We start from the raw sequence: 12,397 nt of genomic DNA, 5'->3' as shown, positions 1-12,397 counted from the left end.
AAATATACTATACCAGATATACTGACAATTATACAGATGACAGTGCGTAATTTATGTCATCGCAAGTCTACATGTTTCTCATAATTTATGTGTTGGAAAGTCTGATCTGGTTGGCAGGGGTTGTGAACAGATAAGATAAACTTAAGGTTGGAGTCAGGACATGTGCGTAATGGTTCCTGATTCAATTTCTCTCAGTAGTTTTAACATGTTTCTATACAAGTTTAATGTTCACGGTTATTGGAGAATTTTGCGTTTTTTGAAACCTTGTATGTTGCTGCCGTTAGGTGGGGGTAGAGAAACAAAGTTCGGTGGAACTTGCATGCGAATGAGCTGTTGTGACGTCATCGCAATCATCAGGGGGCGTGTCGGGGGTGTGTCAGGAACTTGTCAGGGACGTGTCGGTGGTGTGGAAAGTAAAAAAGGAACAAAGCGTCGAGTTGCAACACGATTTCCATCAAAAACATTATTAAGGATTTATTGTAGGGCGTTGTGTTTGCCCATGTAGGTGTAACTAGCAGTTTAAACAATACCTGATGTCGAAGTTCAACTAAATTAACATTGGTCACTAAGCACGTTGAAACACGTTGAAACACGCAGCATTACAAAACATCAACATATGACACAAATGTCATGCAACTATTCACAAAACAAACACTAAGCCAGTAATGTGGTTTATTGTAACAACCACAAAACTTCCTCAGTTCTAACAATTTGACACGTTTGGTTTGAAAGAAGGTTGACTTTTTATGGAGTTTGAACTGATGATACAAACTCGGTACGGGTGGGAGGGGAATATATAAGGAATAAAAAACAGAAAATATTTTATTTACTGAAATATCTGGAGATAAAGTCAGTGACAAACCCAGAAGTTTTATTAAATTTAAAACAAAAAAGCCTGTGTTTGATCGAAGTGCGTTTTTAATTTTCAATAATTTCAGTGATGCAAAGATGGTTTCAGTTGTTTGTATGCATGGGGTGGAAAGGTTTATTATTATTTAAATAAAGTTAAACAAAGAGACTGGCTCATACTATTGTTAACATTGTCATGTTTGAAAAACGTTTCGGCAAAAATTTGCGCCATCATTAGTTTGAAAGTTCTTGCCGAAACGTTTTTTCGTATGAAACATGACAATGTTAACAACGGGCCAGTCTCTTTGATCTCAAAATTATAAACAAATTCGTTAATAGTTGTTCCTAAGTTAAACAAGTTACCAACATGTGATTTCAAAAGGTTTTTTAAAAATCAGAACACTTAATCAACCTAATGCTTGATAGATAAATGCACAGATAACAATTATTGTTATAACGAAAGTAGTTCAGGGTGCGGATTTACGACCGGGGAACCAGGATTCTGGGCAGTCATTAACCCAAGGTAACATTGTTCTGTCGTCGAGTGAGACGTCAGGGATAAAATATAAATAGTCGTTTTGCCCAAACCCTAACAGAAGGTGAAAGTTGCGCAACAAAGGTTTATTGGGAGTCATTGTCGTAGGTGGGGGTGATTGTGTCGTCATAAACCTTTTACCTTAAGCCTTCAGTTTTGCACACCACCGAAACACTGAATACACACTAAACTTTATTGCTCTGTCGTAAATTTGATCAGATAGCAGACAATGCCTGCGTGAATCAATATTGGAGAAACCAGGCCTGTCTGCACGGGATCAGACAGTGAAACTGCTTACGTGATGCCTACGTGAATCAATATTGGAGAAACCAGGCCTGTCTGCAATCAACATTAAGTTGCCGTTCTCCCAGGCAACTTTTTACCACCAAAATCAACAGGGACACAGGGATCATGTACAATGCTTTCCACTGGTGGTAGCCCAGTTACACATCCCTACATGCATATGGTGATGGTAAGCACCAGGGTATAAAAAAGAATTTTAACGCTTTAATCCCAAACAAATCCAAGTCGTCGATTTACGCTTTTTAATAAACGTTTTTATATAGGATATATAGGAAATACAAATGAAATATACGTTGCAGTTTAGTTCACCATAACCTGTATTGGCAACAACTTCGTTTGTGCTGATGAATTTGGTGCAACATAATTTACTTTGTGTTGTTGTTCCATGATTTTGCCGTCATCTTTTCCGTTATATTTTCAAACATTACTTGTCCAGCTGTACTTTTGTGCTTGTGAATATTTGTATTGTGGAAGTCGGGTCGCTACTAAACGTCAGATACAAACAAACCCACAAACTTCTTTTTGATCACTTTGTGTTTTGATATGAATGTTGATCTGCAGCAGGTTGTGTTTACAAAGGATTTTATTTGCAACCGACACTCTGCAAGTTTGTTCAAACGGAATGTTACCGAGGTCGTGGATGAAACATTGCTACCCTCGAAAATTGCCCATATTTGGTATCAGGAACAACGTCAGTTCCATCGTAAATAGTGACGGGTATTTATTCGGGCCCGCTATGTTGGCAATGTCGACACAATTAAATACGGAGTATGAGATGGAGTTTGCAAAAACAGAAAGTTGCAAAATCTTACATTTCATCACGAGCAGGTTCAAGTTTACATCATTGCAATGCATCAACATATGACAAATATTCATAAAACCCACTAAACCCGTTAGGTGGTTTATTATAACAAGTAAACTTCCTTGGTTCTAACAATTTGACACGTTTTAGATTGATAGTAGGCTGTGCATGACTTTATATGTGGTTTGTTCTGGTGATAATTCGGTGTGGATCGTCGTAAAACTGATAAACATAACACAACCATAAAAAAACTAAAAATATTTCATTTATGTGCTGATATATCCAATAAGATTTAGTAAGTTTTTATCAAATTTAAAAACAAAAAAGTGTTTGTTTGATCAAAGTGCGTTAAATTGTTATTGAACCGGGTAATGCAAAGATGGTTTGGGTTGTTTGTATGCGAAGGGTGCAAAAGTTAAATATAATCCATTTTTAAAGTTAATCGCTTTTGTGTAAAAAGTTGTCTTGGTCCAAATCAGAACACTTAATGTTTAATTTATAAATGCACAGATAACAACTATATCTTAGTTTTATTACAATTTGGCAACTGATCCAACTCAAGGTGTTAAAAGTAGTTCTGGGTGAGGATCACAACCGAGCCATCTGCCCCAGGATTCTGGGCAGTCATTAACCCAAGGTGACTCTGTCTGTTTGCCTTCAGCTCGATTTGGACGAATTGTGCACCACAGGGGGAATCCCCGATGTGAAACTTTTACATAGAAGCAACTTTGTTCGATGAACGATCACACAGTGACGTGGATTGACGTGGTTGTGCAGAACTTACAATTGCGTCTATTATTCGTCAACAAACCACGCACGACCCAAGTTGGAAGACTAGTGTTTTGTTGTACGTAAATATGTTTCAAACACATTAGTTTGAGCTAAGTTTGTATTAAACCATAATTGTTAAACTACAGGGTTGTTATTTCGTTGCTGTTGTGACGTACGGTATCAAATGCCCCAACATGACGTCATCTTGGCAGTGCGGACTTTTGCGTGCAGTTTACATTCAGGTAAATTTTTTGTTTGTTGTGAACCCGAGTCTCGGTGTGGTTGAACGTGGATTAAACATTGAATATGTTTTCCTGCAGTTCGTATCGAATAATGAAAAGCTGGAATGTTAATCGCTATCTTCCCCCACTCCTCACCACACACCATGTCACGTGATTAAACTGCCTACGTCATGTTAGTGGGAATGTTGTTCACCTTAACTTTCCACATCGTTGGCTACGTCACTTTATAGAACTCCTGGTCAACTTCTTGAAGTAAGTAGATTGCTGGTTTACTGAAAATCGTTGCAATTTAAATGTTTTCTTCATGGTTGCTTAGTAACACAGTAACACGTTTTAGATTGATAGTAGGCTGTGCATGACTTTATATGTGGTTTGTTCTGGTGATACAATTCGGTATTCCTTTTTTAAGTTAATCTTTTTTCAAGTAAAGTTAAACAAAGTGTCAACGTGTTGTATCAAAAGTTTTTTTTCAAACAGAATATTTATTTAGTAGTTCTGGGTGTAGATGTTACGACTGGTGAACCTCTAGGTATCATGACAATCATTAACCAACGGTGACTTTGTCTGTTTGCCTTCACCTCGGTTGTGACGAAGTTGCGAAACAAAAGATTAGTACGTAAGTTGACTGCACAGATCGGGGGACGCAGTCTGTATAAAAACAGCTTCGTTCGATGAACGATCAGACAGAGGTTTGAGTAGGGGTTGAAGTTGTTTAGTGTAAAAACGCACTTGCCATCTTTCCACCTGCAGCACAGCAAAGTTTAAAGTCAGTTATAAGTTTTAAATGCATCCAGGTAGCAACATTTGTAATTATAATAAAACAGACTATCAAATTATTATAAAGATCATTTACCACGTGTGCGACCCTAGGTAGGCGAACACATTGATTCATGGTTGAATGAACGCACGTCAATCTCCTCATGCGTTTCAAGAAAAACTGAGATCTGACGACGGACGGTGATTTCAGTGGTTAGCGTAACTCACAATTTTAAGCGACTAACTTGTTGTAGCGCACTTAACAGAACATTTACGTGCAGTTTACATTCAAGTAAATACGGTCATGAAATCTACAAATTCTTAAACTTGTAACATAAACAACTCACAAATATTTCAGTTTATGTTGTACTAAAAAAGTCATATACTTCGTAGAGGAATTTGCACCCTGGTAAATGTTTGACGTAATTTTCCTGTACAGCTTTGTTAACGCTTTAGAAATTATTTTGGAATCAGACCGGGGTCCAATTACGATTTGTGTTTCAATAAAATCTTCCAAATAATGACAACAATTTCCGCTAACATTACAGAAACATTTATTCATACTTTTTATGTCTAAGTTTGAAGTAACAGAAGGTGTTGAACCCCAGCGACCGGACTGCCACGTTGACGTCATAGTGGGGCTTAAGGGCACCTGTGGCTCTTCCAAAAGCAGTCCGAACCCGAACATGTTTAGTTTCCATCACTGTGTTACATGGATTGGTTTTGTTCTGTTTATGACATCACAATGCGTAGGTGTGTTACAGAAATTTTTTTTTAGTTTAGCTCAGGATAGTTGAGAAATTAAACAAATTTTACTGTTTATTTGACAGCAAGGAATATTTTCGACGTTGAACCTCAAGATCAAGTTGTTCCACTTCATTCTACAGCTGATATTACGTTCAAGTGTAAAACTAACCTCAATAATCCGATCTATTCGTGGAGGAAAGACAACAAACCATTGGATACAAGTAAAATTTTTATAAGCGTCTAAATTATCGCTACAATCGGTATTCGTGTTTTCAAAGGAAAAACAAAATAAAAAGTTCAAGTTTAAAATCAATCCTACTGCTCAAATAAATATTCAAACAAAACATCTTACTTTCCCAAGGTGAATCTCGATTCCAAACTGTTGGCGGGACGTTAACAATCTCAAACCCACAATCAGGTGACGAGGGAAGTTACCAGTGTGTCGTCATAAGTGATGACGGCATCATTGTTAGTAACTACGGAAACCTAACATTCGCATGTGAGTTGTTGATTCAGTCGTGATAACTTCCTCCACACATTCGTCATGATTAATTGTTTCAGACATCGATCCATTTCCCCACGATAATCCGAGAAAATTCATTATTCCGGATAAAGTTGGAAGTGTTGTTTCTTGTCCAAAAACACTTTACGCACCAGGTACGTTAATTGCAAACAAATTAAGGTTAATCACAAATGCAGTTGTTATATTTTCTAATCGAAACCACGGTAGTTATGACGTCATAACTTAACCGTACCTCCTTCGTGACGTAATTTGGTAAAAAAATATTCTGTGACATATTAAAGGCAAGTGGGAACTAAATGTGATTTCAGATCTTTTTGCAATAATTAACTGCAAATTAATTTCTTAAAATTAAAACAAAATTTCAATTTTTTGAAAAGTGTTCGATTTTCAGATAATCAAGTTGAGTTCTACTGGGAAAAAGTAAATACAACGGGATTCAACTCTGTTGTAGCAAATGACAAAACTCATTATGTGTCTCAACTCGATGGGAGTTTGTATTTTGTTGAACCAACACAAGCAGATACTGGGTTATACAAGTGTGTTGTGAGAGGAAGTTGGGTGGTTGATGAGGTGACATGGGAACGAAAATCAAGTTTAATACAGTTACAAGTTTCATATATGGGTAAGAATTGTTTCTTGCTGTATATTTATGCATCCAAGTGTCGGCCTCGCGCTCAAAGAGACCGACTTAGTCTTGATAGCAATTCGGCCTCGTAGGCAACTTGCCTTCTCTATCTCAAGGTTTACTGTTGGTGTTGTAGAACTCCTTTACACAAGTCTGTGCCATTGCATGAAACATTACTGCTTATTTAGAGTTGTTTATTTGTTCCCTTGAACCTGTTTCTGCACCTAATTAGATCTTGTTTTCTGCTTAGCCTGAAGTTGGTGACACATAGTATAGAGTTGTTTAGGCTTCATAGTTCCAACTTTGCGTCAACAATGGCTCTGACGGCACAATGCTGCAGGTAAAGATTGGCTGAAAATGCATTGGTTTAAATAGGAGTTATTTCCTAAAACGTGTGCAGCGCAGCCGTAAATCCTATTGTGGGAAAACTCTTACGTTTAGGCAAAGCAGAAACTGCCGAAGAATGTAACGTCCAAGCACCAAAAATCTGAATAGGCGAAGAAAAACATAACGGCAACTAATTACACGCCTGTCACCAACTTTCGCTGTTGTGAGCGTTTTTACTGCGGTGAATAAATCTTGATCATGTTGAAACTGAAAGTAGACGAACACTAAAGCTTATCTGTTATGATTTTCGTTAGTAAGTTAGAAAACAACTAAGTTAGAAAACAACTAAGTACAACTAACTTAGAAAATTTTCGTAAATTTAAAATCTTTCGCAGAACTTTTTGAAGTGACTCAGAGAATTAGGAGAAAACGTTTATTATTTGATTGAGAGTCTTAACGAGGCAGTAAACGCGCACATCAATCCAATATAGCTGCCAGACGCACAAGTTGCCGTTAATTCCAGGCGATTTTCTTCGCCTAAACCAGTGGTTCTTAACCTTTTTTCTATCACGCCTCCTTTTAGTAACGGACTTGTGCCTTACGCCCCCCCCCCCCCCCCCCCCCAAACTGTAAAATAGGAAAAACAAAATAAAAAGTTCAAGTTTAAAATCAATCCTACTGCTCAAACAAATATTCAAACAAAACATCTTACTTTCCCAAGGTGAATCTCGATTCCAAACTGTTGGCGGGACGTTAACAATCTCAAACCCACAATCAGGTGACGAGGGAAGTTACCAGTGTGTCGTCATAAGTGATGACGGCATCATTGTTAGTAACTACGGAAACCTAACATTCGCATGTGAGTTGTTGATTCAGTCGTGATAACTTCCTCCACACATTCGTCATGATTAATTGTTTCAGACATCGATCCATTTCCCCACGATAATCCGAGAAAATTCATTATTCCGGATAAAGTTGGAAGTGTTGTTTCTTGTCCAAAAACACTTTACGCACCAGGTACGTTAATTGCAAACAAATTAAGGTTAATCACAAATGCAGTTGTTATATTTTCTAATCGAAACCACGGTAGTTATGACGTCATAACTTAACCGTACCTCCTTCGTGACGTAATTTGGTAAAAAAATATTCTGTGACATATTAAAGGCAAGTGGGAACTAAATGTGATTTCAGATCTTTTTGCAATAATTAACTGCAAATTAATTTCTTAAAATTAAAACAAAATTTCAATTTTTTGAAAAGTGTTCGATTTTCAGATAATCAAGTTGAGTTCTACTGGGAAAAAGTAAATACAACGGGATTCAACTCTGTTGTAGCAAATGACAAAACTCATTATGTGTCTCAACTCGATGGGAGTTTGTATTTTGTTGAACCAACACAAGCAGATACTGGGTTATACAAGTGTGTTGTGAGAGGAAGTTGGGTGGTTGATGAGGTGACATGGGAACGAAAATCAAGTTTAATACAGTTACAAGTTTCATATATGGGTAAGAATTGTTTCTTGCTGTATATTTATGCATCCAAGTGTCGGCCTCGCGCTCAAAGAGACCGACTTAGTCTTGATAGCAATTCGGCCTCGTAGGCAACTTGCCTTCTCTATCTCAAGGTTTACTGTTGGTGTTGTAGAACTCCTTTACACAAGTCTGTGCCATTGCATGAAACATTACTGCTTATTTAGAGTTGTTTATTTGTTCCCTTGAACCTGTTTCTGCACCTAATTAGATCTTGTTTTCTGCTTAGCCTGAAGTTGGTGACACATAGTATAGAGTTGTTTAGGCTTCATAGTTCCAACTTTGCGTCAACAATGGCTCTGACGGCACAATGCTGCAGGTAAAGATTGGCTGAAAATGCATTGGTTTAAATAGGAGTTATTTCCTAAAACGTGTGCAGCGCAGCCGTAAATCCTATTGTGGGAAAACTCTTACGTTTAGGCAAAGCAGAAACTGCCGAAGAATGTAACGTCCAAGCACCAAAAATCTGAATAGGCGAAGAAAAACATAACGGCAACTAATTACACGCCTGTCACCAACTTTCGCTGTTGTGAGCGTTTTTACTGCGGTGAATAAATCTTGATCATGTTGAAACTGAAAGTAGACGAACACTAAAGCTTATCTGTTATGATTTTCGTTAGTAAGTTAGAAAACAACTAAGTTAGAAAACAACTAAGTACAACTAACTTAGAAAATTTTCGTAAATTTAAAATCTTTCGCAGAACTTTTTGAAGTGACTCAGAGAATTAGGAGAAAACGTTTATTATTTGATTGAGAGTCTTAACGAGGCAGTAAACGCGCACATCAATCCAATATAGCTGCCAGACGCACAAGTTGCCGTTAATTCCAGGCGATTTTCTTCGCCTAAACCAGTGGTTCTTAACCTTTTTTCTATCACGCCTCCTTTTAGTAACGGACTTGTGCCTTACGCCCCCCCCCCCCCCCCCCCAAACTGTAAAATAGGAAAAACAAAATAAAAAGTTCAAGTTTAAAATCAATCCTACTGCTCAAATAAATATTCAAACAAAACATCTTACTTTCCCAAGGTGAATCTCGATTCCAAACTGTTGGCGGGACGTTAACAATCTCAAACCCACAATCAGGTGACGAGGGAAGTTACCAGTGTGTCGTCATAAGTGATGACGGCATCATTGTTAGTAACTACGGAAACCTAACATTCGCATGTGAGTTGTTGATTCAGTCGTGATAACTTCCTCCACACATTCGTCATGATTAATTGTTTCAGACATCGATCCATTTCCCCACGATAATCCGAGAAAATTCATTATTCCGGATAAAGTTGGAAGTGTTGTTTCTTGTCCAAAAACACTTTACGCACCAGGTACGTTAATTGCAAACAAATTAAGGTTAATCACAAATGCAGTTGTTATATTTTCTAATCGAAACCACGGTAGTTATGACGTCATAACTTAACCGTACCTCCTTCGTGACGTAATTTGGTAAAAAAATATTCTGTGACATATTAAAGGCAAGTGGGAACTAAATGTGATTTCAGATCTTTTTGCAATAATTAACTGCAAATTAATTTCTTAAAATTAAAACAAAATTTCAATTTTTTGAAAAGTGTTCGATTTTCAGATAATCAAGTTGAGTTCTACTGGGAAAAAGTAAATACAACGGGATTCAACTCTGTTGTAGCAAATGACAAAACTCATTATGTGTCTCAACTCGATGGGAGTTTGTATTTTGTTGAACCAACACAAGCAGATACTGGGTTATACAAGTGTGTTGTGAGAGGAAGTTGGGTGGTTGATGAGGTGACATGGGAACGAAAATCAAGTTTAATACAGTTACAAGTTTCATATATGGGTAAGAATTGTTTCTTGCTGTATATTTATGCATCCAAGTGTCGGCCTCGCGCTCAAAGAGACCGACTTAGTCTTGATAGCAATTCGGCCTCGTAGGCAACTTGCCTTCTCTATCTCAAGGTTTACTGTTGGTGTTGTAGAACTCCTTTACACAAGTCTGTGCCATTGCATGAAACATTACTGCTTATTTAGAGTTGTTTATTTGTTCCCTTGAACCTGTTTCTGCACCTAATTAGATCTTGTTTTCTGCTTAGCCTGAAGTTGGTGACACATAGTATAGAGTTGTTTAGGCTTCATAGTTCCAACTTTGCGTCAACAATGGCTCTGACGGCACAATGCTGCAGGTAAAGATTGGCTGAAAATGCATTGGTTTAAATAGGAGTTATTTCCTAAAACGTGTGCAGCGCAGCCGTAAATCCTATTGTGGGAAAACTCTTACGTTTAGGCAAAGCAGAAACTGCCGAAGAATGTAACGTCCAAGCACCAAAAATCTGAATAGGCGAAGAAAAACATAACGGCAACTAATTACACGCCTGTCACCAACTTTCGCTGTTGTGAGCGTTTTTACTGCGGTGAATAAATCTTGATCATGTTGAAACTGAAAGTAGACGAACACTAAAGCTTATCTGTTATGATTTTCGTTAGTAAGTTAGAAAACAACTAAGTTAGAAAACAACTAAGTACAACTAACTTAGAAAATTTTCGTAAATTTAAAATCTTTCGCAGAACTTTTTGAAGTGACTCAGAGAATTAGGAGAAAACGTTTATTATTTGATTGAGAGTCTTAACGAGGCAGTAAACGCGCACATCAATCCAATATAGCTGCCAGACGCACAAGTTGCCGTTAATTCCAGGCGATTTTCTTCGCCTAAACCAGTGGTTCTTAACCTTTTTTCTATCACGCCTCCTTTTAGTAACGGACTTGTGCCTTACGCCCCCCCCCCCCCCCCCAAACTGTAAATAGGTTTCATACCAAAAGCAATTGTGTTTTTGTCGACCTACCTAAATAAGCTAGCTAGGTAAACACTGCAACATGATATAAACATAATACGTATCAATTTAGAAGTAATGCCATGCTTACGCATAGCAAGGCGGGATCGCCCCACTGCGCAGGCCCTTTATATTTGGCGATCACAGCTCTAATATTCTGATCATAAGGTTCACAGGCTTCGCAGCCAAGGCATTGCAGCCAAGCTGGATCAGCCACTTTTTCCCGACAAGTCGGAGCGAGATCTGAAAAATCAAGCTCCCGGTGAGGTTTGAACTCACGACCCTGGGCTAACCAGGCCCGACGCTCTACCAACTGAGCTACAGGAGCTCAGTGGCTTCACGGGGTATATTGTGGCCAAGGTACACTGGTGCGCAAGCGCACAACTTGTCAGGCGACCTTCACATGCGTAGAGGATCTCCACCACCGTAATCAGACAACGCAGAAGTAATGCCATGCTTACGCATAGCAAGGCGGGATCGCCCCACTGCGCAGGCCCTTTATATTTGGCGATCACAGCTCTAATATTCTGATCATAAGGTTCACAGGCTTCGCAGCCAAGGCATTGCAGCCAAGCTGGATCAGCCACTTTTTCCCGACAAGTCGGAGCGAGATCTGAAAAATCAAGCTCCCGGTGAGGTTTGACCACAATATACCCCGTGAAGCCACTGAGCTCCTGTAGCTCAGTTGGTAGAGCGTCGGGCCTGGTTAGCCCAGGGTCGTGAGTTCAAACCTCACCGGGAGCTTGATTTTTCAGATCTCGCTCCGACTTGTCGGGAAAAAGTGGCTGATCCAGCTTGGCTGCAATGCCTTGGCTGCGAAGCCTGTGAACCTTATGATCAGAATATTAGAGCTGTGATCGCCAAATATAAAGGGCCTGCGCAGTGGGGCGATCCCGCCTTGCTATGCGTAAGCATGGCATTACTTCTGCGTTGTCTGATTACGGTGGTGGAGATCCTCTACGCATGTGAAGGTCGCCTGACAAGTTGTGCGCTTGCGCACCAGTGTACCTTGGCCACAATATACCCCGTGAAGCCACTGAGCTCCTGTAGCTCAGTTGGTAGAGCGTCGGGCCTGGTTAGCCCAGGGTCGTGAGTTCAAACCTCACCGGGAGCTTGATTTTTCAGATCTCGCTCCGACTTGTCGGGAAAAAGTGGCTGATCCAGCTTGGCTGCAATGCCTTGGCTGCGAAGCCTGTGAACCTTACGTATCAATTTAAGTTTGCTTATTTAAACTAAAACATTACGGGACCAATAAACAGTTTGTGACGAAACAGATGAATCATCACGAAAGGTATTTTGTGACGCAATGCTTGCTTTGTGACGTAACAGTAACTTAACTGCACAGGCGGATTTTTTATTTAAAGTAAAAGATTTTTGTTCCGAAACTGTAAGAAATATATAACAGACAGCATAGGACATTAAAGTCACTACAAAAAATTAAGTTTTGGTATAGAGCTTGCGCCCCTCATGAGAATTGGTTGACGCCCCCCGGTTAAGAACCACTACTGGCCTAAACTAAATTTTGATTTTGGTTCTTGGTATTCCTTTATTCTTCAACAATTTCTGCTTTGCCTGAACAAAAAACTTTCC

The 12,397-nt window shown here is 39.0% G+C and overlaps 1 protein-coding gene across 1 annotated transcript in view; it reads left to right on the top strand.

Moving 5' to 3' along the window:
* Positions 1 to 6,056: 6,056 nt before the first annotated feature.
* The window catches only part of LOC145914346 (contactin-3-like), a 41,708-nt gene continuing 35,367 nt past the window's right edge, over positions 6,057 to 12,397 (top strand). The window contains exons 1-7 of the mRNA XM_083002172.1: positions 6,057 to 6,150; positions 7,202 to 7,339; positions 7,402 to 7,497; positions 7,755 to 7,985; positions 9,035 to 9,172; positions 9,235 to 9,330; positions 9,588 to 9,818. Coding sequence (XP_082858298.1) covers positions 6,147 to 6,150; positions 7,202 to 7,339; positions 7,402 to 7,497; positions 7,755 to 7,985; positions 9,035 to 9,172; positions 9,235 to 9,330; positions 9,588 to 9,818 — 934 coding nt within the window. The 5' untranslated portion in view covers positions 6,057 to 6,146. The remainder of the gene's footprint in view (positions 6,151 to 7,201; positions 7,340 to 7,401; positions 7,498 to 7,754; positions 7,986 to 9,034; positions 9,173 to 9,234; positions 9,331 to 9,587; positions 9,819 to 12,397) is intronic.

The sequence above is a fragment of the Ascidia mentula genome, chromosome 1 (genome assembly GCF_947561715.1).
Source record: "Ascidia mentula chromosome 1, kaAscMent1.1, whole genome shotgun sequence".
Taxonomy (NCBI): Eukaryota; Metazoa; Chordata; class Ascidiacea; order Phlebobranchia; family Ascidiidae; genus Ascidia; species Ascidia mentula.
The sequence above is the reverse complement of the archived record's forward strand: the minus strand, read 5'-3'. Positions and strand labels throughout refer to the sequence as shown.